This window comes from Abramis brama, assembly GCF_963993115.1.
Source record: "Abramis brama genome assembly, chromosome: 5".
Classification (NCBI taxonomy): Eukaryota; Metazoa; Chordata; class Actinopteri; order Cypriniformes; family Leuciscidae; genus Abramis; species Abramis brama.
Window position 1 is genome coordinate 17,457,880 of NC_139967.1, and position 26,074 is coordinate 17,483,953.

At 40.0% G+C, this 26,074-nt stretch overlaps 1 protein-coding gene and 1 long non-coding RNA gene across 2 annotated transcripts; both read right to left on the reverse strand.

The window, feature by feature from the left end:
* Window positions 1–477: 477 nt before the first annotated feature.
* LOC311083752 (uncharacterized protein) lies at window positions 478–17,613 on the reverse strand. Its single transcript, XM_084115508.1, has 38 exons — window positions 17,265–17,613; window positions 16,537–16,590; window positions 15,726–15,779; window positions 15,586–15,639; window positions 15,432–15,485; window positions 15,286–15,339; window positions 15,135–15,179; window positions 14,985–15,029; window positions 14,549–14,656; window positions 14,385–14,438; window positions 14,250–14,303; window positions 13,913–13,966; window positions 13,685–13,792; window positions 8,012–8,065; window positions 7,789–7,896; window positions 7,600–7,653; window positions 7,422–7,475; window positions 7,258–7,311; window positions 6,995–7,048; window positions 6,809–6,916; window positions 6,670–6,723; window positions 5,480–5,533; window positions 5,317–5,370; window positions 5,112–5,165; window positions 4,972–5,025; window positions 4,810–4,863; window positions 4,665–4,718; window positions 4,524–4,577; window positions 4,318–4,371; window positions 4,185–4,238; window positions 3,505–3,522; window positions 3,335–3,388; window positions 3,172–3,234; window positions 2,841–3,006; window positions 2,637–2,743; window positions 1,748–1,825; window positions 1,484–1,666; window positions 478–1,401 (listed from the first exon to the last, which is right to left on the reverse strand). Exons 2-38 carry the CDS (start codon window positions 16,576–16,578, stop codon window positions 1,246–1,248), a joined length of 2,577 nt encoding a protein of 858 aa, XP_083971634.1. The 5' UTR covers window positions 16,579–16,590; window positions 17,265–17,613; the 3' UTR covers window positions 478–1,245.
* A 1,179-nt stretch (window positions 17,614–18,792) lies between these two features.
* Window positions 18,793–22,446, reverse strand: LOC311083626. The gene is made up of 3 exons (XR_014606332.1): window positions 22,420–22,446; window positions 18,959–19,003; window positions 18,793–18,847 (listed from the first exon to the last, which is right to left on the reverse strand). It is a non-coding gene; the product is annotated as an uncharacterized lncRNA (long non-coding RNA).
* Window positions 22,447–26,074: the final 3,628 nt, after the last annotated feature.

A 26,074-nucleotide genomic window follows, 5' to 3' on the forward strand; every position in this document is an offset into this window, starting at 1 on the left:
ACACTGAAATGGTCACTGGAGTTTAGGTGAATGAACATATATGAATGTATTTTGATCAAATAAATGCAGCCTTGCATTTAAAAAAAAATCTTAAAGATAACAAAAAATAACTATTTAATTGGTAGTGTATAATATAATAAACTCATATTTTATATTTAGCCGTCTATATATTTATGTTTTTATCTTAGTTTTACTTTAGTAAAGTTGTATTTGCAAAACATTTTACATTAGCAGTCTAATTCAGTAAATGCATGTACAAATCAGTACATTTGAATGAGCCAGACCAGTCCTGCAGAAATTGATATGCACTTCCCTTCTGTATAAGCTCAAAAATACAGTTATTATAATTAAAGCTGAATGCACCCTAAATTCATAAAGTAATCCGGAGAAAAAATCCTCCAGGACTTGTTTATACTTTTTTTTTTTTTTTTTTTTTGGCATAGGCTACTCCACAATAATAAAAAAACACACTCATTTGAATAAAATCAGTTTGTTATTAAAACAGATTGCAATGTGTTACTTTACAATGACCTAAATTGTATTTTTTAATGGGACTGTTTTTGTATTTTGCACACAAGAACAACTGACACTTATTTAATAATGGTCATCATAATTTGTTGATTGAGATATAACAAATTCCACCATGAGCAATGGGCTCACAGCAACTGTCTGACAGCTTTGTAAGTAATTCATGTTATAATCTTCACAAGCAGTGCCTGATATACGTTTGAGGCACATTGTTTAAATAGTACCAGATTTGGGCGCCACATACACCACATGACCAATAGTGACAACACAGCTTGGTGTTAAAAGTGTCAAACAAACTTTTGGCCATGCAGTGTATATCACAGTGATCTTTGTCATAAGGTGCAACAAAACCTGAATTAAAGTTTTTTTTAAAGAAATCATGGTTTGTGGAAGTGAATGTGACAAGAGTAACATCAAGACATCATATAAATAATCAGTTATTTAAAAGAAGAAAAAAAAAACATTGCAAACAATATACAACAATATTTTACAACTCCTCATGAGAAGTTGTGCACCAGATTACTGTTGCCAACAGACAACAAACCAGTTCATTGTACTGAAGGTACACTGTAAACTGAAGGTGAAAACTTCATTAGGAACCTCCATTCCCACAGCAGATGGAGAACAGTAGAGTAAAGAACGTCCTGATTTCCTCAGCAGAGAGCTACTCAGTAAGAGCTCTGCAGAACAGCCCTCAAATGAGAGATTGTTTATGTTTTAGCTGAAGCAGACGTGTCCTACAGTAAACTGAAACTCTTCTGTTGTGTCGCTGTGGCCAAATAAAGCCACATCTCTAATTGGTAAAAGCTCCAGGTCTTCGGTCTCAAACTGGAACACAGACTCCCGAGGGCCTGTATCCAGCGCCTCTGTATGCTAAACACAGACAGAAAGGGGACATAATAAATTTAAGTGGCCAGCAATGTAATCCATTATAACTTAGTTACAGTTGTCTTACTTCACAATCCAGTAATGTTCCCAAGAAGCTCTGTCTTCTTGAGTCGGCAAGGAACTTAATCTCTCTTTCATTGGAGCCCTGGTGGGTGTTTGGCTGGCATGAAAATGTGATGTTCTGCTTGGCAATCTTGCTGTTCAGTCGTAGGAATCTCATTTGTACCGCACCAGTTTCAGTGTAATCAAACTATAAAGTAAAGATTTACTCAGGGGCGGGACATGATGGCAGGAGGATATTCTGGTTATTGGTTCTGATCAAATAACATACCTGAAAGCCGCCATCTATAGTGCTCAACCAAGTAAATGAGTCTGACATGGCATCTTTGAGCCAGGATCTCATGGGTATCTAAAGCAGAGAGGTGTCTCATTATCAGCCAAATATGAATTAAACAAAATTAAACTTGTCATAAGATTAAATAGTAGGGTAGGCAACCCCAAAATTAATATATTTTGTTATACTGGTTGAAACTCTCTTCACATCCTGATAGCAATCAATAATACATATACATATACTGTAGCTTCTGAAGAAGTCACAGGACCATGATATGATGTCCTACCAGCCTGTCAACATATGTATTTCCATACCTCGCAGACATCACACGTCACTAGTGCGTTCTGCAAGGCTATGCAGAGTTGTAGACACAGAGCGCCACAAACAAACAGAGCTACCTTTTACAGTTCCTCCTGAGCCAAAACAACGAACTTATGCTGCGTTCACACCATGTCGTAACCATAATTACGAGAGGACTCGGATTTATGCATTTCTATGTCAACACCGAAATGAATCTGCAGCAGTCAGGTGGCACGAGTAAGAGCTCTGTTTACGTTCATTATTATTGTAGTGTTATGTGCTTTGAGACATGAGGGAATTTAACGCCGTCTCTCGTCTCATGCAATTTGCAGGCGCTGTGTTCATGTGTTTTGAAGGAGGAGAGGCTTTGGAGAGCGATCTTAAGTGAGGGTGGGATCTTATGCATTTAAGGCTAGCTTGCTATTGCTAGCCTGTCCGAAATTGCCTACCCTACCTTTAATGTGGGGTCAGTAAGATTTAAAAAAAATAATAATAATAGTTTTATTCAGCAAGGATGCATTAAATTGATCAAAAGTGACAAGACATTTTATATTCATCGAAATGCTGATGAAAATTGTAACTTTACCTGTGGCTGCAGGGGTGACAAACATGTTTGTCCACCTGCACTGAAGTTACAATATACCAGCAAAGCATCAGCAGAACTGCCCTGATTTGGGTCGATATAATACATTCCTGAGACAAGAACAGTCAAATAAAAATCATTAACAATAAGTACCATAAGTATCCATATCTACAGACTAGCAATAACATTCGTAAGAATGACCCTGACCACTTGTTAAGTTAGGATGACTGAGCATCAGCTCCAAGCAGGTGGTGGCCGGATGTTGCTTAGTGCCGTCTGGAGGATCTATGAAGAATCGCAGATCTTGCTGAAGGGAGTCTAGCAAGGTCCTAATAAGTGGATAGTTGTGCTTGTCGGAGAGGTACATGAGGTCCTGATTTGTGAGAACCAAAAAATATTGTCACATTACAATCAAGTTTAAACCTGTGTAATTATGTTAATTGTTAGTTATGTTAGGTTTAAATACATGTGATATGATGAATGGATCCTGAAAAAATAAAAAAAATAAAAAATGTAAAATCAATCATCAGCTGCTTACTTTTATCTGAGTCATTGTAAGGTTTAGAGATAAGCCCGGTGGACCTGGAAGACCTGGTGGGCCCTAAAATAAACAGCACTATTATAGTTACTACATCACAGGCATTAATGAAATATTTTACATATATCGCTCAGGTAATGTAAATGAGTACTGTCAAACTCACAGGAGTTCCTTTCTCTCCTTTTGGACCAGTAAGTCCTAGATATCCTTTTAAACCCTGAAAAAGTTGAATAAAACACATTTCATCATCAACAAATATTAATTGCAAAAGTGAACTAGATAAGAGAACAATTTGTATTAATGAATGTCTGTATTTAAATGTTTGTTCCAAACCTTTACTCCAAACAGGCCCTGTAGAGGGAGCAAAATGGACATAGTGAAATCTTAGTGCATTAAATGCACTTTTTTTATTATTATTTTTTTGTCATTTTTCAAATATTTACTTTGTTCTAAATGTACACTACCGTTCAAAAGCTTGGGATTAGTAAGATTTTTTTTATACATTTATTTGGTAAGGACACATTAAATTGATTTTGATTCTTGACATTTACATTCTTACAAAAGATTTTCATTTCAAATAAATGTTTTTCTTTTGAACTTTATATTCATCAAAGAATTCTGAAAAAATGTTTCCTGTTGTAACAAAACATGTTTGACATGTTTTCTGAAAGATCATGTGACACTAAAGACTGGAATAATGGCGACTGAAAATTCAGCTTTGCCATCACAGGAATATATTACAATTTAAAATAGAACACAGTTATTTTAATATTTCACAATGTTACAGCTTTTACTGATTATTTGATCTTCTGAGCATTAGATTTTTTTTTTTTTCAAAAACATTAAAAAAAAACTTACTCCAAACTTTTGAACAGTAGAGTAAAAAATATGACATTTTAAAAGACCAATGCAATATTTTGGAATTTAGCCAATTATTTGAGAATAATATTTTGTGCAAACCTGTGCAGCATTTAAAAAATCTAAATCAAAACCTGAAAGAGATGATAACTTACAGGCAGCCCTGGTAGACCTGGGGTTCCTCTTTGACCTGTTGGGCCAATATCCCCCTAAAAGTGACACAAATTACTCTATTTTCTACATGCCAACAGTCTCATTGTATGATTACATGCATATCTAAAATGTCACCTGCTCTCCCTTTGGCCCATGTCTCCCTTTCTCCCCATGCAGGCCCTGCTCCCCCTGAAATAAATAAACAGATATTCAGCCACTGCAAACAAGGAAAATGTACTTACAGTATGTACACAAAATACTATTAGGTGCCTTGAGTCTGTTTCCCCTCCCCTCTGAAATGATTTAAGTTTCTAGTGTTTGATTGAGATGAATGAAGGTACCTTCAGTCCATCTCCCCCTGGAGGACCAAGTGGCCCAATTTCCCCCTTCTCTCCCTTTGGACAGAAAGAAGAGTAAGCCTCAAGGTTCTCAGTTTTGACTCTCTACCAGGTCTAATATGACATTTTCATTAATGCCCAAACCTCAAAGCCCTTTTCACCACTCTCTCCTTTCTCGCCTCGAATTCCAGGTAAACCCTGAAACAATACATGTAGACCACTAATAAATATTCACATTATCTTTATGAATTTATAAAACCCGATGAGGGAAATTTGTGTATTCATTTACATATTGTCCTGGTCTGCCAGAAGGTCCAGTCTTTCCCAGTGCTCCCTTATGACCCTGTTACACATAAAACAAAAGCTGGTTTAACGTATTATAAATTGTGGAAAGCATTATGCCTTTACAGGTTACTTAACATCTAAAAATGAGCAATGAATAAATGAGTACCTTCTCGCCTATATGTCCTCTGAGACCCCTCTGACCAGCTTTTCCTTTTTTCCCCTAAGAGTGAAAGAATGACTCAAATTGTACTTTAAATCCTGAAAATGTTTCCTTCAAACCCTAACAAACCTTTTCACAGTACTTACTCTTTTCCCAGCATGTCCAATCTTTCCAGGAGGTCCATCTTGACCATTATTTCCCTGAAAAATTGGAAAAGTATATAAGACTTTAGAAATTAATAGAGCACCTGAATAATTAATAGAGCAGCTGAAAAAACAGAGTGAATGTAATGGTATTAGATTACAAATTCAATCATAACATATGATGAAAAGAGATTTAGACTACACTGACCTTCTGACCTTTTGGTCCCTCCCTTCCCTGAGGCCCAGATTTGCCCTTTGGACCCTAAAGCATTTAAACATAAATAATGCATAATACCTGATCTTCAGGCAGCGAAAGAATATTACCATTTAGTTCCTGATAGAGATATTTTCATACAAATACAAATACTAACTTGTGGTCCAGCTGGGCCAACAGGGCCATCAACACCCATTTCACCTGGAAGTCCCTGAAAATAACAGTGAAAAGCATTTAAATGCAAAACAAACAAACAAAAAAAACATGAAATAAATACTATACACATACATACATACATATACATTTAGTGTATTGCTGAATTGTGATAATATGCAAAAAAAAAAAACTGATATATTTTATATTTAACATAATATTAAACTAACTTAATTAACTTAAAGTTACCTGGTTTCCTTACATTTTTTGAGTTCATTGAAATAAAAAAATTTGAGTTAATACAATTAAGGAGATTGGTTTAATAAAACTCAAAATATTGTGTTATCTGAACCACACTAATTTTCTAAGTTGAAGATAAAAAGTTGTGATAACAAATCATTAAAAAAAAACTTTTTTACAGTGTGAGAAATTTTAATAAACACCTAAACAAACAATTTTGTGAATATTTGCTAGATGTCTGTTCTGTGTGTGAGTGCTGAAAAAAATGTATTGTGTTTGTACATAGTCTTGGCTGTGTAAACAGGAGAAAAAACAGTGGATCTCCGATCTATGGAGCACCAAAAACACTCTCGTAGCCCATCAGCAGTAGGGGGCGTATATACTCATGATAGGGGCGGAGAGAGAGTGAGAAAGCAGGAAATTTGTAGAAAGTCTGTAGAAAGAGAGATGGTTGAGATATTGCCAAAGAGAAAAAGGTCAGAGGAATATATTTGGAAGAAGAAGGGTTATGATCAGGCAAGAGCTATAACCTGTGTTAATATTGGAAAAGCTTTTTAGCGCTGGAGAGACATTAGAGAGCAGGAAGGCCTGAAAACCGAAGTCAAGGTTGCTTTGTTTCTGCTCGATACGTGGGTATGAGTAACATTGTTATTTTGCTGTTGCACAGAACCAAGATATGCTGTTGTATGCTGCTGTTGTTGCTGTTGAATCACAGCTGATTCTTTCATATTGTGTGAGCTGTCTGATGCAGCAGCTTTATGTGGTTGCCCGTGTTGCAGAGCGTGTTTGTTATTTTGGGGGGCGGAGCAATGATGGCAGAGGTGTGTTTGTTTGAGTGTGCATTTCAAATATCAACAGTGTTTCTCAGAAATTGCTCACTGCACCTTTAATATAACTACAGGCCAGTTTCTGTATTTAAATAACAATTTGGACCATTTTATTTAGAAATTCTACCTCCTTTCCTGGTGATGCAGAGGGTCCTTTAGTACCAGGGAGACCCGGTGGTCCCTGTACAAAAGAGAGAGTCATCAGTTGACACCAAACATACATCAGTCACTCATTATAAAAGTTTTCATTTAATTCAGAGCCTCACCATCTGCCCGGGAGGTCCTTGTCTTCCTGGTTCACCTTTAGGTCCTACTTGTCCCGGCGTACCCTTTGGGCCCAATAAGCCTACGGGGCCTTTGGGACCCATGGTTCCCTGCAATAAGAGTATTATTTATCCCCTGAAAAAAGCAATGTAACCGGAATTTACCTTGAAATGGTTAGCTGTACTAACCTGAGGTCCTGTCTTTCCCATAACCCCTTGTAAGCCTTTCTGCCCAGCCATCCCCTGTAGATGAAAAATAAAACGTAATGACTTTAATTTAACATTGGGGGTTGCCCTCAGTCCCTGTAATCTTGGATAGCAGCTAATATGTATGCAAAAAAGGGCATTGAAACTATTGTGGTGTATCTGGCGTTTACAGTTCACTTGTATATGCATTTGAGAGGTTATTTGACCCAAACGGTTTTAATATGGAAAACAGCCATTGATTTTACCCGGCTGCCTTGATCTCCTGGATAGCCAGTTGGCCCAGGTGATCCAGTTTCTCCCTTTTGAAACAAAGAGCAAGTCTGTTACATTAGGAAATGTATAAGGGTAATCCTGATCTATTACAAGGAACATTGATGAAAGAAACTTAAGGAAGAATAGGAAGTAATACCTTTAGGCCTGGTGAACCATTTGCTCCTGGTGGTCCCCGAAGACCTATCAAACCCTGCATTTAAAGACAACTTATAGACTCAATCATCCAACAGCAAAAATTACAAAAATCATGTCCATCAAAAACTACAATCACATAAGTTGATTTAGGTTGTATGCATCTTAAATAAAATGCATACCTCTAGACCCATCAAACCAGACGGACCAGACTTTCCCATCAAACCATTCTGACCCTGGTGAAGAGATGATCATTATTCAAAGGACTTTACACTATGAATTACAACTAATACATATTAGCAGTGTGTAATAGCTAGGCAGACGAAGGGTCTGCCCAACAGAAACATGATTTTTTCAGTGAAATTACTAACTAGTGGTCCAATGTAGCCTTTATTCCCCTTCACTCCTCGCTCTCCTCTATCCCCCAAAAATCCAGGTGGGCCTTGTTGTCCAGAGAATCCTCGATGTCCAGGGTCACCCTGAGTGAATAAAAATGTAGCTACTTTACTTTTTGTAGCAACTGGTCAGTGTACAGACCTCTACAGTACATTTAATGACATTTTACTTAATAACCATATATTGAAATTATTTTACCTTTTTTCCTTTAGGTCCCGGGTCTCCAATATCACCTGGATGTCCGATACCTCCCTGGATATGAAATATCATACTCCTTATAACTTATTGCAATGCATTTTAAATGAATGAGGACTTTTATGATACACACACTACCGTTAAAAATTTGGGGTCGATATGATTTTTTGAAAATACGTTTTTTATGTTCACCAAAATGTCCTGGTTGCGTATGCAACCCACCGTTCCCTGAAGGAGGGAACGGAGGACGTAGTCGACGTCGACTGAATAGGATCACGCTAGGGAGCCAATTGTCTTTGAGCATGCGAGCACGAGCAAATGAAATTTTGCGTGCGTGATTTGCATCACACACTCTGCCCTGCGGAGCAGGTATAAATACGGAAGTGGATGCACACACTAGTTGCTTTATGCTTAGGAGCCGTGAGAACTTGGTCAGCAGTGGTCCAGCTATAGTGGCAAAGGGACTACGTCGACTGAATGGGATCTTCAACCCTGGAAAACGCCACTAGAGCTGCCACCTTCCAGTGCCTGGGTAAAAGCCTCAAGTCCCCCCGCAACTCTGAGGCGGAGAACGGCGAGGCTTAGGCCAGGGAAGTCGACTGCTGTTCCACAGGACCACTGGGAAAGCATACCCTGACAAGGAAGGAAGGGACGCTGCGGAACCACATCCTGCCCGAAGGGAGGTAACATGTGGGGGATACACATATGGACTGGGCAGATGACCGGGCAGTACAACATATGGAATGTCACTGGGATGACTCCAGCCTATAACAGGGGGGAGGATCAACCAACAGTGACGGCAGAGGAAGCTCTGCCGAGGGAAGACACGGGCTCACCGCAGGGAGCCGTACCGTGGAATAATACACATATGGGATCGCTGTAGGGATCACAACATATGGACCCAGCCTAACACAGGTTCCACCAGTGCATACGAGTGATAGGCCTGGCTTCGGACGCTCCGCCACGTCCGATGCCGAAGGGTATGGAGGAACTCAACAGGGTTCAGTTTAAGAGGGAACTCAACTGGAGCAAATTTGCGCACATATCCAGTCCATAGGAGGGGAATGGCGCAGCAAGCCGACACTTCGAACTGTGCTTACAGTGAACTAGCTTCATGTGAAGGGAGCCCACGGGAAGCAACAGTTCGACACATGCTAAGGTCTAGTCTTTGCACTCTGATCATGTAAAACCGCACTGAGGCGGACGGACAGAGAAAGCCAGGGCTGGGTCTGCCTCCTCCAGGGCAGTGCTTGCATGCTCACCACCTGGTCCATAGGAGAGGTAGGAACCTTGGGCACACATTCAGACCGGGGTCTCAACTTGTGAGAGTTAGCCGGCCCGAATTCCAGGCACACCTCGTTGACCGAAAGCTAGCAAGTCCCTACCCTCTAGTGGAGACCATGCGAGCAGGAGAACTGTTTCTTAAAAAACTGATTTTTTTAACTCACTGCCTGCGATGGCTCAGGGGCAGTCTCTGCAGTGCAGTAGCACCAGAGAAGAAGACCCAAGAGGGTAAGGAGGGGACGCAAGGCGGATATATCTCCTTGCTCGCCTCAGGGACCTGACGATCAAATCGCACTCCACTTGGATTTGAATCCACTGCCTCATGATGTGCGCCAATGTAGAAGCCACAACATTTTGAGGTGGAGGGGACAACCCTCACTCCAACCACAAGCAGTTTTTAAAGGGAGCACTGAAGTGATCGAACACCTTCGGGATCTCCTCACAGAGAGAAGACTCGGTTCAACGAACAGGTTCGACTTCTATTAGAGGAGCAAACGTCTTTCTAGAGGGTGCTCACAGAAGTGATGGTCTCTACTGCATAACAATTCTTGCGATAGACCAGAACCTCCACGTCCCGTTCTTACTAGAACCAGACCTGGAACTTTCCAAGGTCTAGACGCGGGTGCCATCGTGCCCCATCCCTGAGAATGTGCTCAGAGGAATGTGTCAGGAAGGCTGTCGAGAGGAGGTTGGTTGGCCAATGAGGAGCAACTTAACAAAACCTGTTCCATCTCTTCCTGATTTTAGCACCATAGTGCAAGAAGGCTCACTGGGGAACGCATTTCTGCGGGCCCAGGGCCAGCTGTGGCCAGAGTCTTTGTTGAGGGATACTCAGACAAGAGAAGAAACAACTGGCGTAGGACGAGTCCGGAGGGGCAACAGACGTGGCTGTGCAGCCCCGAAGTGGTCCGAAACAGCTGGCCAGCTGGGGATGGAGTCTCCACTGTATCTGGGCCGGAGGCTGTCATGAGGCTTGTGAGCGGCACGATTGTGCAGGCCAGAAAAAATAGGTGGAATGAAGCAATCTTAGAAGCTTCTGACTCCAAGGAGGAGGTGGTGGGCGAGTTGCAACATGCAAGGGGAGCGCAGCTCGACGGTCGCAATGTTGTCAGAACAGTACAAGCTCGCTGAGCAGCAGTGTCTCGAAGCGAGGGACTGTAAGCAACTCGAGGAAACGAATTCCAATGCAGTCAGAGGGCGCCCAGATCTCTGTTACTGCATGCCCTTTATACGTGGCCCCTCAGCCAACATTTGGAGGACACTTGTTCCAGGAGCCACTAGCCCGGGGAAACAAAGGTCTGCTTATGGACTGAGGGTTTGGCGACAGGCCAGGGTGTTTGTTTTCCTACATGGAGCATGTCACTCTGCCACGGCCACCTCGGGACTCCGTGTGGCTGCGTCTGCCATATGCCCCAGGAGCCTCTGAAAGTTTCAGTGGAACCCTTTCTCACTTCTGAATAGCACTGAGCTGGCACACCTCACTTGAGAGATGCGCTAGACCGAGACCACCTGCATACTAGAAAATAGATACTCGGCATTTGGGCGAGATTACTCTTTCACAGTTGACCTGAAGACCCAACTGGCTATGGAGCACTCGAAGGGTAGGACCATGTACTGATACTTCGTATCTTCGAACGCAAGAACACAGTAAGCCTGTGGAGCGGAAGGATAGAGATCTGAAGTACACATCTTTCAGGTCGAACGCTGCAGACCAAGCTTGGGGACGAGGCATTGAAAAATGCAAGTCTGTGTTTACAAGTGAACGGAGGCTTTCGAAAAAGGGCCCGTATCAGTTGGCACAGAACCAAGATGGTCGTAACCCACCACATAATAAGGGTACAATGAAGTACGGGCTCTGAAGCCAAACTCCATACCGGCTGGAGGGAACGGCTAGCACGCGTCCTTCGCCAGTAAGACTGCAGCGCACACACACAGGACAGGAGCTCTGCTCAACATCTTGGTGTGATGGAACTCACTAAAAAATTATTTTAGGAGCATTTCTGCTCAACACCTAGGTATGATGAATATCACTGAGCCTGGCGGAAGCCGAGCGAAATTAATTGCAAGCCGGGTCTGAAGGTACCGAATTGGGCCAGGCTGGGCATCGGTTGGAAGCGTTTTAGACTTCAAGAAAACTGGACCAGGGGCCAGGGAACCACAGACGTACCCGAGGTGTGGCAGCGAGGTAGAGGACAGGATCCGGCTCGAGAGGCACAAAGGCGGCCCGAAGCGGGATCTGAGTGTGCAGTGCAACAATTACCTGACTCCACTGGGTGGCAGGGGATGCGTGAGAAGGTGGATGACTGGGTCCTCGAACGCACCTAGCTGCCGGCTGCCGAACAAGAGGGGGCTGAAGGCTGGCTCCACTTTTTTGAGAGCCAGCGGCGGAACAGACACACACATAAAACAAAAAAAGCTTCACCCGGCCCTCCACCAGATGAAGGGAGTGGATCAGTGACCATCTCCCAGAGCAACCCTCCATCCCTGGGTGGTCCGCTCAGGTCAGCGTTTCCGCTGTCGCTTGCCACCTGGCTTGGTAGCGCCTGAAGCAGACGGGGCGCCCCTTCTGCGGCTGGCTTCACGCTGAGACCTGGGTGGAGGCTGCTGCGGTGGTCCAGCGGGAGCGGAGGCGGCTGCAGATGGACGCCCTCGGCGACGAGCAGGCGGAGGATCTGCCTCCGATGACCGGTTGGAGGCAGCAGCAGGCCGTCGGGGCAGGATGTGCCGGATGGCCTCCGTCTGCTTCTGGGCGGCAGAGAACTGCTGGGCAAAGCTCTCTACCACGTCGCCAAACAACCCAACCTGCGAAATGGGAGAGTCCAGGAACCGAACCTTGTCCGCTTCTCTCATGTCCGCCAGGTTGAGCCAGAGATGGCGCTCCTGGACCACAAGGGTGGACATCGCCAGACTGACCGCGTGAGCTGCAACCTTCGTACCCCGGAGGGCAAGATCGGTAGCAGTGCGGAGCTCACCCATGAGTTCACGGTCTGGACTACCCTCGTGCATGTTCATGAGCGCCTGGGCCTGATGGACCTGCAGGAGCGCCATGGCATGCCAAGAAGAAGCAGCTTGCCCACAGGCTTTGTAAGCCTTGCCCGTCAGAGCGGACGAGAACTTACAGGCCTTAGAGGGGAGACGAGGATTCCCCTTCAAGAGGCAGCGGTCGACGGACACAGCTGCATCGCGACTGACCGCTCCACCGGAGGGATCACCTCATATCCCTTAGCCGCTCCTCCATCAAGGGTAGGGAGGGGGGAGGAGCTACTCAGACGGTTTCTGGCAGAGAAAGGTGCCATCCATGCCTTCGTCAACTCCTCATGCACTTCAGGAAAGAATGGCACCGGAGCGGCAGGCTGAGAACCAGACCGGCCCGCTCCGATGAACCAATCATCCAACCGAGACGGCTCGGGACACGGTGGTTCGTTCCACACGAGCCCTACCCCCTCGGCTGCCTTTTTCAGCATAGCTGACATCTCTGGATCCGGCTCGGGCAACGCTGTCTCCCAGAGGGAACGCTGACCAACGCTGTCTCCTCATGATGCAGCTTTCATGACCGTCAGAGGGGGACAGAGCCTTACCGCACCCAGAAACGCACGGATGGAATGGCATCTTGAAAAAGACACACTCACACCCGTGTTGCTCTTTCAGGAAATGGGACCCGTCACCAGTGCCGGAGCACACAGGGAATGATCACGGCAACACAGTTTCAGTGAACTGAAACAGTGAAGCACTCACTTTTTCGCCCTCAACCGCGGTGACATTCTCGACTGAAAGGGAACTGCATTTATGTGATCAAAAAAAAAATTGCTGTAAAACAGTAATACTGTGAAAAGTTATTACAATTTAAAATCACTATTTCTATTTGAATATGTTTTAAAGTGTAATTAATTAATGGAATGGCAAAGCTATATTTCCATCGGTCTTTATTTCAGTCTTCAGTGTCACATGATCCTTTAGAAATCGTTCTAGTATGCTGATTTGGTGCTCAAGAAACATTTCTTATCATCAATGTTGAAAACAGTTGAGCTGCTTATTATATTGGTAACACTTTATTCTGCTTTAGAGTATTAGTAGATTGTCTGTTTAATATCTGCTAACACTTTATTTTGATGGTTCCCCAACAGACATTCTACTGACTATGAGTAACTATGCAAGTACGTCAACTTATTCTACTAACCTGAACCCTAAAACATTCAAAAAATGGCATTTATTTGAAATAGAAATCTTTAATAATCTTATATATGTCTTTACTCTTTTGAATAAACGCGTTGCATTCTTTTTAAATAAAATGATTAATTTATGTTAAAAATAAACAAAATAAACAACTTTTAAATGGTAGTGTAGCTTACTAACAGGACTTGAAGCCTCAGGTAATCAATGTATGACACTGACCTCTTTGCCACGTGGTCCTGGTGCACCCTGCACCCCCTGAGAGCCCTGAGGCCCGTGTTCTCCCGGAGATCCATTTGGACCAGGCTTTCCAATGGCTCCAGGTGATCCCTTAAATCAAATACCCTAGTAAAATCATCTGACTTGAAAAAGCTTGGAGAGGAAGCTGATAGACTCCATGATAAAGTTTTGTGGGATGTAAATGAACCAGCATCAATATTTGGCACTTACACATCCCCCTTTTGGCCCTGATGAACCCTCAAAACCAACTGGACCAGGATGTCCCTATGAAGAGAGAAGTGTGTTAAAACGTTGTTAATTAATTATGAATTTTACTAAAACAAGAAGGGGTAGCTGATGTATAGCATTTCAACAAAGATCTCCAGCACTTATGCTATGTAAATGTTCCCTATATCAAAACATTCCCCTATCTTTGTTAAAAAAACATACTGAACCAGAGATCAAATTGCTTGCATTTTTGGAAATCTGCCCAAGAAGTTGATACAGGGAACACAAACAAGACATCTCATATCAGCAGATAATTCTGCATATATTGAAATGAACTGACCTGTGGTCCATCTAATCCAAAAGATCCAGGGTCACCAGGAGGTCCTGGTAATCCCTAAAGGATAGCATTATAAAGTAAATGCTTAATCATATGTTTTGTGTAACTTGTTTTAAGAGACTGAAATGCTTACAATACCTGCTCTCCTTTTTCTCCTACTCGACCAACCATTCCACTTGTTCCCGGTGAGCCCTCAAGAATAGCAGAATGTGATCAGAATCTCAGATACAAGCTCAGAATTGCTACATCCTTTTTTAAAAGCTAGCCTAAAAATGCAATCAAAATGAGAGGTACCCACTCACTGGTAATCCAATTGGTCCTTGTTTTCCCTGTGGCCCTTGAGGCCCCTGGTTCCCTGGGGGGCCTTGCTTTCCAGTTACACCTTCAGGCCCTGGCAATCCTGAGTGCCCCTGAATTGACAAATATATACACACATGAATTAATGTACAACATTATATATAAAACAGAAATATTGTGAAATATTACAATTTTACCAAACTGTATTCTATTTTAATGTATTTACATATTTTAAAATGTCCTTTATTCCTGTAATGGCAATGCTGAATTTTCATTACTTCGGTCTTCACTTTCACATAATCCTTCAGAAATCATTATAATATGCTGATTTGGGGCTTATAAAACATATACACACACTTTATTTACTGTTTTTTTTATTTTTATTTTTTATTTCTGCTTCAGAAAAAACTAAATGTATGCTTCAAACTGAGGGCTACATACAGGCACTCCTTGCAAACCAGCAGGTCCTGTTTCCCCTTGGCGACCCTAAAAAAATGTTGGAAACATTAAGGATAACCTCTCTGAATATAAAAACAGTGTTATTAAAGTTTCAAAATACATCTAGTCTCTGTGATGGGGAAGTCGCTTTACCAGTGGTCCACGTGGGCCCCTCTCACCAGGCAGGCCTGGTAAACCCTTAGAAGGTTAACATGGTAACAATTGTTTTAGAGAAGAAGAGAAGAAGTGACCAAGATGTCATAACATTAATGATATTTATCAGTTGACATAAAATTTAACTTACCGATGGCCCTCTCTGCCCTGGTGGACCAAGAGGTCCCCTGATGCCAGATTCACCCTGCAGTTGCACATTCACACAATACATGATACAACATCCAGAATGATCAGAGAAATATTCATTGTAAAATATTTACAGCAGAGAGTTCTAACCCTCTCTCCTATGTGACCTGGCCGCCCACGAAGGCCGATGGCTCCCGGATAACCCTGAGAGCAAGAACAGCATATCATCAAATCCATGCTACAACAAACAGATCATGATTTTTTAGTCAGTCCAGACTGGTTTATGCGGGATAGTGCCACTTACATACATGCCTACAGGCCCCTGAGCACCTGCAATGCCAGGTTTTCCAGTAAAGCCCTGATAACAAACACACACAGTAATGATACATGTGTATTATTTACATTATTAATGTTCTGACAGCAATATGAAGCTCTGAGGCTTACCTTCTCACCGGGTGGGCCTTGGATGCCATCTTGGCCTGGTCGTCCAAGTGGACCCTAATGAGAGGAGAAACCTTGAGCTACTGTAGTAATGAAAAGCGTAACTTGTGATGTGATGTGTTTAAGAATAAAAATAGTTCTGAATTTCAAATTATGTGATGGTAAGGAATATGAAACACGAACAATATTTTACATTTCATTTTAAGAGTTTGTCTACTATGGAAGCTTGTTTCCTCAACAGAATAAAACATTTGAAAAGATAATTGCGACTTTTTTATCTCACAATTGAGAGTTTTATTTCTAAGAATTATGAGATATAAAGTCAGAATTGCATGATATAAAGTCTCAATTGCGTGTTATAAAGTCAGTATTACAAGATATAAACACACACATTAGCGAGAAATAAACTCGCAATCCGGACTTTTTCTCGCAATTACAAGTGTATATCTCGCAATTCTGACTTTATAACACGCAATTGCGACTTTATATCATACAATTATGAATTTATAATCTCCCAATTGCGTGTTATAAAGTCAGAATTGAGAGATATAAACATGCAATTCTGAGAAAAAAAGTCAGATTGGCGAGTTTATTTCTCACAATTCTGACTTTATAACACGCAAATGAGACTTTATATCACGCAATTCTGACTATAAATCGCAATTGTGAGAAAAAAAAAAAAGAGTCAGAATTCCGAGATAAAAAATTGCAATTACCTTTTTTATTTTTTATTCTGTGGCGGAAACAAACTTCCATAGTCTACTTGCAATAATCTTTTTAAAATTTGATCAGTTTGTCCTGTTGTTATGCTTACCTGTGAGCCTGGAGGGCCTTGTTTTCCTGGCTCTCCAATCATGCCCCTCAGGCCCTTCAGATGACAAAGATTACAGAAAATATCATGTATGACATAAAATAAAAACAAATTGTGAAACAGTCCACAGTGAATATCGTTTGATGTAAAATTAATATTTAGGATTCTGCACTATTTCTAGGTTACTAATCAATTTTGTGACATTGACCCTGTTGACTCTTTTCAGATTAAAATATTCTTTCTTCCACTGAAGCACAAGATGATCTTTGGATCATTCTGAAATCATGCCGGATCACATGATAATCACATTTTACACAAAGTTGTAGAGTTCATGCAGCTTAAGAGAGATTAAATTAATGCTGAAATTCACGCTACTTATTCAATTAAACTTTTCACTTAAACTGTTATGCAGATTATAGCTATAATTTGCAATAATATATACAATTTAAGTCGGACATATACCATTTTAACACTATATCTGACTACAAACTCTGTTTCCAACTCTTGCTGTCATGCTGAAACAAAGAACAACCCAACAGACTTGTTAACGACCTTTTTAAGTTTAATAGTCTATGATCTTCTAACCTTTTTCAGGTCAGTCTGACCTTGACATGCCTGTATCAACCATCTGCTATTATTATTAACCAGGTTTTGCAAGCTTTTATTATAGAAGCAGTTTTCTATATTGTCTAAAATTCATAGAATATTTTAGTTGTTGATAAGAAACATACATCAGGTCCTTTATCACCTGGGTCTCCAACAGAACCAGAAACACCCTGCAAGGCACATAAAGAAAATCAGCACAGAACAAAAAAAACATTTATAACTCAAAAATGTGATGTCTTACTTTGCAGTAATGGTAAAGCACTATAACTGATATAAAAAAAAAAAAAAAACTTGATATTAAATGTATGAAATGGGAACCTGTGTACCAGGCTTTCCTTCTGGTCCCTCAGCTCCAACTTGACCTTGTAAACCCTGCAAAAATAGCAAAAGTATATATGATATATATGAAAAGTATAAATCTTGACTGCTTTTACTCATTCAATTCTCTTACCACTATTCCAGGTATACCAGGGGGACCATGTTGGCCAGCTCGACCCTGAAAATAATAAAATAGGTGAATGTGATCAAATGATAGAGAACAACGACTTCAAATTTAGCTTATTCATAATACACGGTGTTTAATATCTAACTTAACCATAAAATAAAACATATGAATAAATCAGAGACCAAAACTGTACATTTATTTAAGAAAAGTTTAATAAAAGTTTATTATATATATCAAATTCACTACATATATTTATATAAGCTTTTATTAATTTATTAAATAAATGTATATACAATTTTATTAAATAAATGTATGTATATGACATAATATGGATATCACCAATCATATTTCTCAAATTATTGTGACTTTTTCCATCATCAACTTTTTTTCTTAGATAATATATATATATATTTTTTACATTTTAATTATAAAAAAAAAAAAAAAAATACAATTTGATGCATCTTTATATGAAACAAATAGTAAATTTACTCTGGATCCTATGGGTCCTGTTCTTCCAATACCACCAGGTTCACCCCTACTGCCCTATGTTTAAAAAAGAAAGGAAGAAAGAAAGAAAGAAAGAAGAATAGGTATTGATTTAGGTGCATGTTTTAATAGGACACAATGAAAGGACCTTTGGGCAACATTGTTTTTTAAGAGTAGCTCTCATTTTGAAAGATCACAGTTGGGTTGATGTAAAAGGGTGAGCTATAAGAATGTTTTTAGTGCGATATCTCCACCTGAAAGTCATAAACCACTCTGACCTTTTGACCCTCTTTTCCAAGCATTCCCTGAGGACCCACTTCACCATCTATACCCTTTAGGGGAAAATTGTGAGAGAAAAACGATGTAATTTGCCATGAAATCTTCTTTTGAACCTCAATTGTCAAATATTATGCCTGTAATGCTTTAGTTCTGCCTATGAGTCTATCTGCTTGTTTCACCAATGCATATGATGTAAGGCATGTTATAGGGAAGTCTCTCTGCCATTGTACCTGGATACCTGGAGCACCTGGCTGACCTCTGACACCAGGTAAGCCAAGAAGGCCTGATTGGCCCCTCACTCCCTGAGGACCCATGATCCCTGGTGCTCCTTGTGGTCCCTAAAGACATACAGTACAATCATAAATTGAACATTTTATGAATCCTTCAAGTATGCATTTAAATCTTCATAACTTTTGAATGTATTGTGGTGCTGCCAGAGATTACTTTTTTCCCCTTGGGTCCTCCGTCACCCTTCTCTCCATACGGGCCCTGATAGCCCTGAATCAGAGGCACTAATTAGTGAGGTAATACATGATAAATAACATATTTTACAAAATTGACTCTTAATGTCAAAGAAACATACAGTGAGATTTGAATCAGATATCTTACTGTGACACCTGGAAAGCCTTTTGGACCTGGATGTCCAGTCATACCCTAAAAAAAATAAAACAAAATTAATAAAAAAAATGAGGAACATGACAAATTAATACAAATGAATAAATAGATAGATAGATAGTAATCATTGACTCCTAACTGAAAGATTTTTTTTGCATTCTAGGCTATTTTTCAGAAATATAATCAGACAAAAAACAATAGAAAGAGCCTATTTATATTATGTATTCCCAAAAAATGGTTTCAGTTTTTCTTTTTCATCTGCATAGAAAGCATGTTTCTAGCCTGCCAGAGCACAACAGCAGCTAGGATTGCAATATGGCTGTGTGAAATTTAATTCCGTTTTAAAGGGGTTCTATTATGCCCCTTTTTACAAGATGTAATATAAGTCTCTTGTGTCCCCAGAATGTGTCTGTGATGTTTCAGCCAAAAATTCCCCACAGATCATTTATTATAGCATGTCTAGTTTGCTCTTATTGAGTGTGAGCAAAAATACGCTGTTTCCGTGTGTGTACCTTTAAATGCAAATGAGCTGCTGCTCCCCGCCCCCTTTCTAGAAGAGGGTGGAGCCTTTACAGTTCCTGCTTCAGATAATCCAGCAACAGACAACAACAAAACTGGAGATCCTCACGCAGCCAAAATGTTCGGCCTTGTATGTTCAAACCGGAGTTGGACACAGATGGAGAGACTCGGGAAGAAGTTACAAATTTTAGAATGCAACAGGATGTTTCTGAATGGTTAGTTGAGGAATTTATGTAGTTGATGTGGAGTTAAAGGAGCTGTATGTAAGATTGTGCCCAAAACTGGTACTGCAATCACTTTCAAATTACTGTAGAGCGGTGTATCCCCTCCCCCTCCCCCCTGACTCGAGGTTGCCAGATAGGCTGCAGGATCCAGCAGGAACGTTTGTAGCTGCAGCTGTGGTAACTAGAGCAGAGCTGGCAACCCGGATGCTGAAACACTACTGACTTTGTGATTGGTAGATGGGTGGAGGGTGGGGCATCAGGCCAAAACACAACATGACAACATCAACATCAGTTGAGGGCTGCAACTTCACTTTTTAAATGACAATATCCTGGCCGGACTACTGTTGTCAGTGATATAAGTATTTGAAATTAACATGATTTCTTAATGTCTAGTGACATATCAGGGCCATTTTATGATTAATTGAAATACATTTCTTACATACAGCTCCTTTAACTTTATTCAACTTATTGATTAGCATGTTCCATTATCATCATCTATAAATTGTTGTACAGGTGCTCATGTGGGAACTATAGTAGGATGTTGTTATCGACCAATTTTTCAGAATCAACTTTTGTGCAAATCCAGCATTGAACTGCCCCTCATTTGTGATGCAGTCTGGTGGTAAAATGATTTGCACAGACATATAAGACTTTACCTAATTTCTTCAGCACATTTCCTTCAAAAATAAAATAAATCTACGGTGTCCTTAGTGGCTCAGATGCTGGAAATCTATGGAGACGCTTATGTTCATTGGTACATCCAAAAACAGAACATTTGTCATGTTTATGTGGCGCAGACATTATCAATAGGTGCTATAGCGAGGATATAAACATGGCGGAATATGTGCGGCTCACTCCGGGCAGGATCTATGCTAATAGGACAGATCGTCACCAGTCACGGGAGGGCTTGTCCCGACTGTGAGGTCACAGTAGGGGGAAATCTGGAACAGCGGATTTTCAGACACTGCTTCTGATTTGTGGGAGGATTTTTACCATTATAGGCTGGTTGTTTACACACACTGTGGAGACACATCAGTGTTCAAACACCATGTAAAAGTTAATTTTGCATAATAGATCCCCTTTAAAGACAAAGTGACTTGAATCAATCTAAATGTACATCTCTAGCATGTTAATCAGAATTAAAATGTATACAACACATTAGGGGTGTGCAAAGCAGCCAGTATTTGTATCTGTATTTGTATTTGTTGAGGGGGGAAAACTATTTGTATTTGTATTTGTATTCGAGTAAAATTCAAAATAGGTGTAAAAATCCATTTTTTTTGCGTTACACTTCTAATTTACGTTATATTGTAAGTATTATTTAATTATATCCATTATAATAATTATGGATATGCAATATTGGTTGATGTTTTTCCATAAATCCAGCAATGAACATGTAACAAGGAATGTCATTGAAAAGAAAATAACATAACAGCCATTACCTACGTTAACGTTACTCTGTCAACAGCCTATTGTCTAAATTACCGAGCTAACAGAGCTACTAGTGTTGTCACGGTACCAAAATTTCAGTATTCGGTACCAATACCAGTGAAAATCCACGGTTCTCGGTACCAATTTCGGTACCAAAGCTTAATTTAGATTAAATTTACATATATTAAAGTGTATATCACGGTTACAAAGATGGAAACTGTAGTATTAAAAACACTTTACAATAAGATTCAATTTGTTAGATAACATTAGATAAAATGACCTAACAATAAACAATAGTTATATACTGTCGCAATTTTTCTCCTTGGGGTTCATTTAAAAATACATTTTTAAAATCAAAAGTTAACATTATTTATGTTAACATTATTTAATGCACAATGACTGAAGTGAACAAACATGACCAATCAAGTGTTTGTATTAAATAACATTCACAAACATTAATTAATGTTGTAAAAATATATTGTTCACTCAATGTGTTGATGTTAGATGCACATTAAGTAATGTTAATGAATGGTATCTTATTGTAGTGTTACCAAATACAGGAGATAAAACGTGTTTTATTTGACTTGGCTGTACTTTTATTTAATCTAAAACTGCATTCATATTTAATTTTAAAAGGGCTTTTTAAACCTGCTAAGAGTTATCCAGCCAAGAATAAGCCTAGAACAGCTTTTCTGATGGACTGATATTAATGACATGATGACGGCTTTTTATTTCATTTCTCATCTCCATAAATATATCTAAAGCTAATGCAAGGGCTAGAAATCAATTAATTCTTTGCTGATACTTCCTCGTCATCATGGAGAGCGCAGTTCGCACCGCGTCTGTCGTTGCTATGCAACCAACATAGGCGCGCCTGGAAAAACGAGCGCGCTTGCCGCGCGCCTACATTTGAAATCGACCCCTTATGGCAACGTGAACGACCCCTTATGGCAACGTGACATTAACCTAATCCAAAATATTTCCGTGTCATTTCCTCCTTTCTTATCAACAAGTGGATTTACAGCCGGAGGAAACGCAGCTTTTTGATATAAAGTTTTTCTTGTTCCCGAATACAAATATTTTTTAAGTATTTGTTCGAAATAAGTATTCGTAAAAAACACATTATTTGTGCCTTTCCGAATACCGTATTCGGGTTCGGCTCCACCCCTACAACACATATACAGTGCATTAAATTTGTTATATTGGTTGCTGAAGGTCTGTCGTATGAGTTTATAAGTGTTTTCCTATAGATTACATTCAGTATATGAGAAACTGACTCACCATGGGCCCTTCAATGCCTTGTAGCCCTCTGATACCCACTGGACCAACTGGTCCCTGTCCACAAACAAAAACCATCTAGAGCATCCATTTCATAAACACAACATGTTATTGTACATGACAGATTATGTTTATGACAGATAATGAGTTCCCATTTTGTACATACACACATGTACATGGTTTCATAACTTACTTGGTCACCTTTGAGACCCTGTGGACCACCCTGACCTAGTAGTCCCTGTGAAAAAAAAAGCAAACACCGATGAACAATGTTAAATGTCACAAAAGACCCCTATTTGTATGTTTTTTCTACTTTAATAACATTGCTAGTCTACATGGTGAAATTGACCTGTGACCCTGGATGACCAGGTGGACCTCTATTTCCCTCGATCCCTCTAGGCCCCTAAGAGGAACGGTCAGAACAGGTTTCATATTATTTCAGCCTCTGATCATTCTGTAAGAACAGGCTTCAAGAAGCCATGACACAATAAAATGTCAGTATACCTGAGGGCCCTTCCGCCCCACAGGGCCAGCAGGTCCAACGTCCCCCTGTAACAGCAAAAGTGTTTTGGTTAATCAACAGCTTCCAATCAGATTTCAAGATTTGTACAGAGGCGGACAGAGTACACAGCTACATTACTTGAGTAAAAGTACAGATACCCCTTGCTAAAATTTACTCAAGTACAAATAAAAGTACTACAGTCAGATGTCTACTTAAGTAAAAGTACTAAAGTACTTGTTTTTAAAAGTACTTGAGTATCAAGAGTACATTTTCTAAATATTGCATTACTACTGCCACAGTGCTTACATTGGTAAACACAGCAAACACTTGAAGCGAAAACTATCATTAACTTGTTCAGAAAATTTAAATAGTCTGGCGAGGTGGGGCCACGGGTTGGCACATTCCCGGGATGCAATATTTTTTTCCCAGGATGGTAGGGGAAGACTCATGAATATTCATTAGGGAAGTCATCCCTGATTGGTCTGATGACCTACCCCTAAACCTACCCGTCACTGGGGTTAAGACCAATCAGGGATGACTTCCCTAATGAATATTCATGAGTCTTCCCCTACCATCCTGGGGAAAAAAATATTGCATCCCGGGATGGACCTGCTGCATCTTCATCCATTGTTTCATCCATGGTTTCGTCTCTTATCTAAATCTGACCATGGAGTTGACTTTGGCGGAAAGCTGAAGGTGATTGCTGATAGGCTGTCCCAATCAGTGGCGCCTGCACAATCCAATCACATTTGAGAGGGAAACAACAAATTGAGGGTTTCCGAGATGTTTCTTTTTTCCTTTTTTTTTAATTTTTTTTTTTTTAGAAGTAGTAGTAACGGGTACTCACAGTTATGGATAGAAGTGTAGTGGAGTAAAGAGTACAATATTTGCCTCTCAAATGTACTTGAGTAAAGTCATGAGTACTCCCCAAAAATGATACTCGAGTAAAGTACAGATCCCTCAAAATTGTACTTAAGTACTGTACTCAAGTAAATGTACTCCGTTACTGTCCGGCTCTGGATTTGTAGGCGACATAGTCAGATAATGTTGCCATACTTTAATGGTTTGTACAAGATTTCACTACAAATTCAGCAAGCAAGTCTCATCTCAATCACTTACTTCTGAGCCATTGACACCTTGAGCGCCAACGAATCCTGTAGCACCTGGTGCTCCCTGGCAAGACACATAAATGCATAACTGAGCATTCTTAAGTAGTATCCATAAATAGCTGAATAAGGGTGATTCCTCTGTTAAAGCACTTCTGACTATTTGAAATCTTGAAAAATGTAATTTCTTTGAATCATGTTTCATTTGGGAGCAGTTATTCTTTCTTATTAAAGTTGAACAGATTACTTATGTCTAAATAGATAAACAGATTATTTGTGACTCACCACTGTCCCTGGAGGACCACGTTTTCCATCATTTCCTGGATCACCCTAAGAAAATAAAATGGTTTATACTGTCAATATCAATATAAAAATAAATTGTGAGTTATTATTGTTATTATTATTCAATATTCATTTTAATAAATTGTTATTTATTGAAGCATGATGACATGATGATTATTACAAAAGTTAATTCAATTAACTCACCTTTGGACCGGGTGGTCCAGGGATCCCCTCAACACCTTGTAAACCAACAGATCCCTAAACAAACAAAAAACAACAACAACAAAAATTAACAGTACAAGAATAATGTACGTGTGTGTGTGGGGGGGTGATGGTGGGGGTGTATAATTTACTTACTGGAGGACCAGAAAATCCAGTAAACCCAATTTCTCCTTTTGCGCCCTTTAAAAATAATAATAATAAAAAAATCAACACCCAAAAATGAAAATAACAAAAGCGTAACCATTCTCACATTTGTCAATAACAAGACATGTCTTTTAGTGGTAGTTTCCCATCCTGGTCCACTAGGGGGCAGAATGTGTGTTGAATTTGTACACACACACAAAAAAAAATATTATAAATATTTCAGGTGCAGACTTTTCTTACCTTTTGGCCAGCCTGTCCTTTGTCTCCTCTGGGGCCAGGAGCACCAGGAAAACCCTACTCATGAAGGGAGGAAAACTGCTTTATGTACAAAAGTATATTAAAAAATATGTGTATGAGACAGATACAGGGGAGTGTATTCTCATGTTGTACCTCATCTCCTTTGTCACCAGGGGGCGCTGTGTCACCTTTGTAACCACGAGGACCCTTGAACCACAACCAGAAATATACTGCATATGGTTTTCCGCAATTTAAGGTCATATGTTACACAGCCACAATTTATAGCTTTACAGAATCTATCCAAAAGCACTAACATACCCACACTTGTGTCCCAACTTGCACTTTTACTACTACTACAACTACCGGTACTACAAAAGCTATACTATTGACATCCCATGCCCTCAGTCTCACCTGTAGGCCAGGAACCCCTGGAGATCCAGCCACCCCATCCGGCCCGTTCTTTCCATCTTTTCCTTGAGTCCCTGCTCGGCCTCGAACACCCTTTGGTCCCATGTCACCCTGTTAGAAAGTGCTTGCTTGTAACTCAACTCTGTAGACGCTTTGCATAAATCTACACTAACGTTCAATAGTTTCTTTTTTCTTTTTTTTAAAAGAAATTACATATTCATCAAAGAAGACTTTAAAATTGTTACAAACAAATTATATTTCAAATAAATGCTGTTCTTTTGAACTTTCTATTCATAAAATAATTTTGAAAAAACAAATTCATTATGGTTTCCACAAAAATATTAAGCAGCACAACTTATTTTAACATCGTTAATAAGAAGAAATTACGTTTCTTGAGCACCAGATCAGCATATTCAAATGATTTCTGAAGGATCATGTGACACTGAAGACTGCTGAAAATTCAGCTTTGCCATCACAGGATTAATTACATTTTTTAAAATATTAAAATAAAAAAACTGTCATCTTAAATTGCAATAACATTACACAATATTACTTTTTTTACTGTATTTTTGCCTTAGTGAGCCTAAGAGATTTCTCTCAAAAACTTTTGAACAGTAGTGTGCCTCAGTAACATTTAACTGCTGTTGAAGATACCATAGAACTTTCATTGCTATTCTGAACATATACACGCACACAAGCAAAGATATTGTACTAGTTAGGAATAATTACCATATCGCCTCTACGTCCTGGTGGTCCT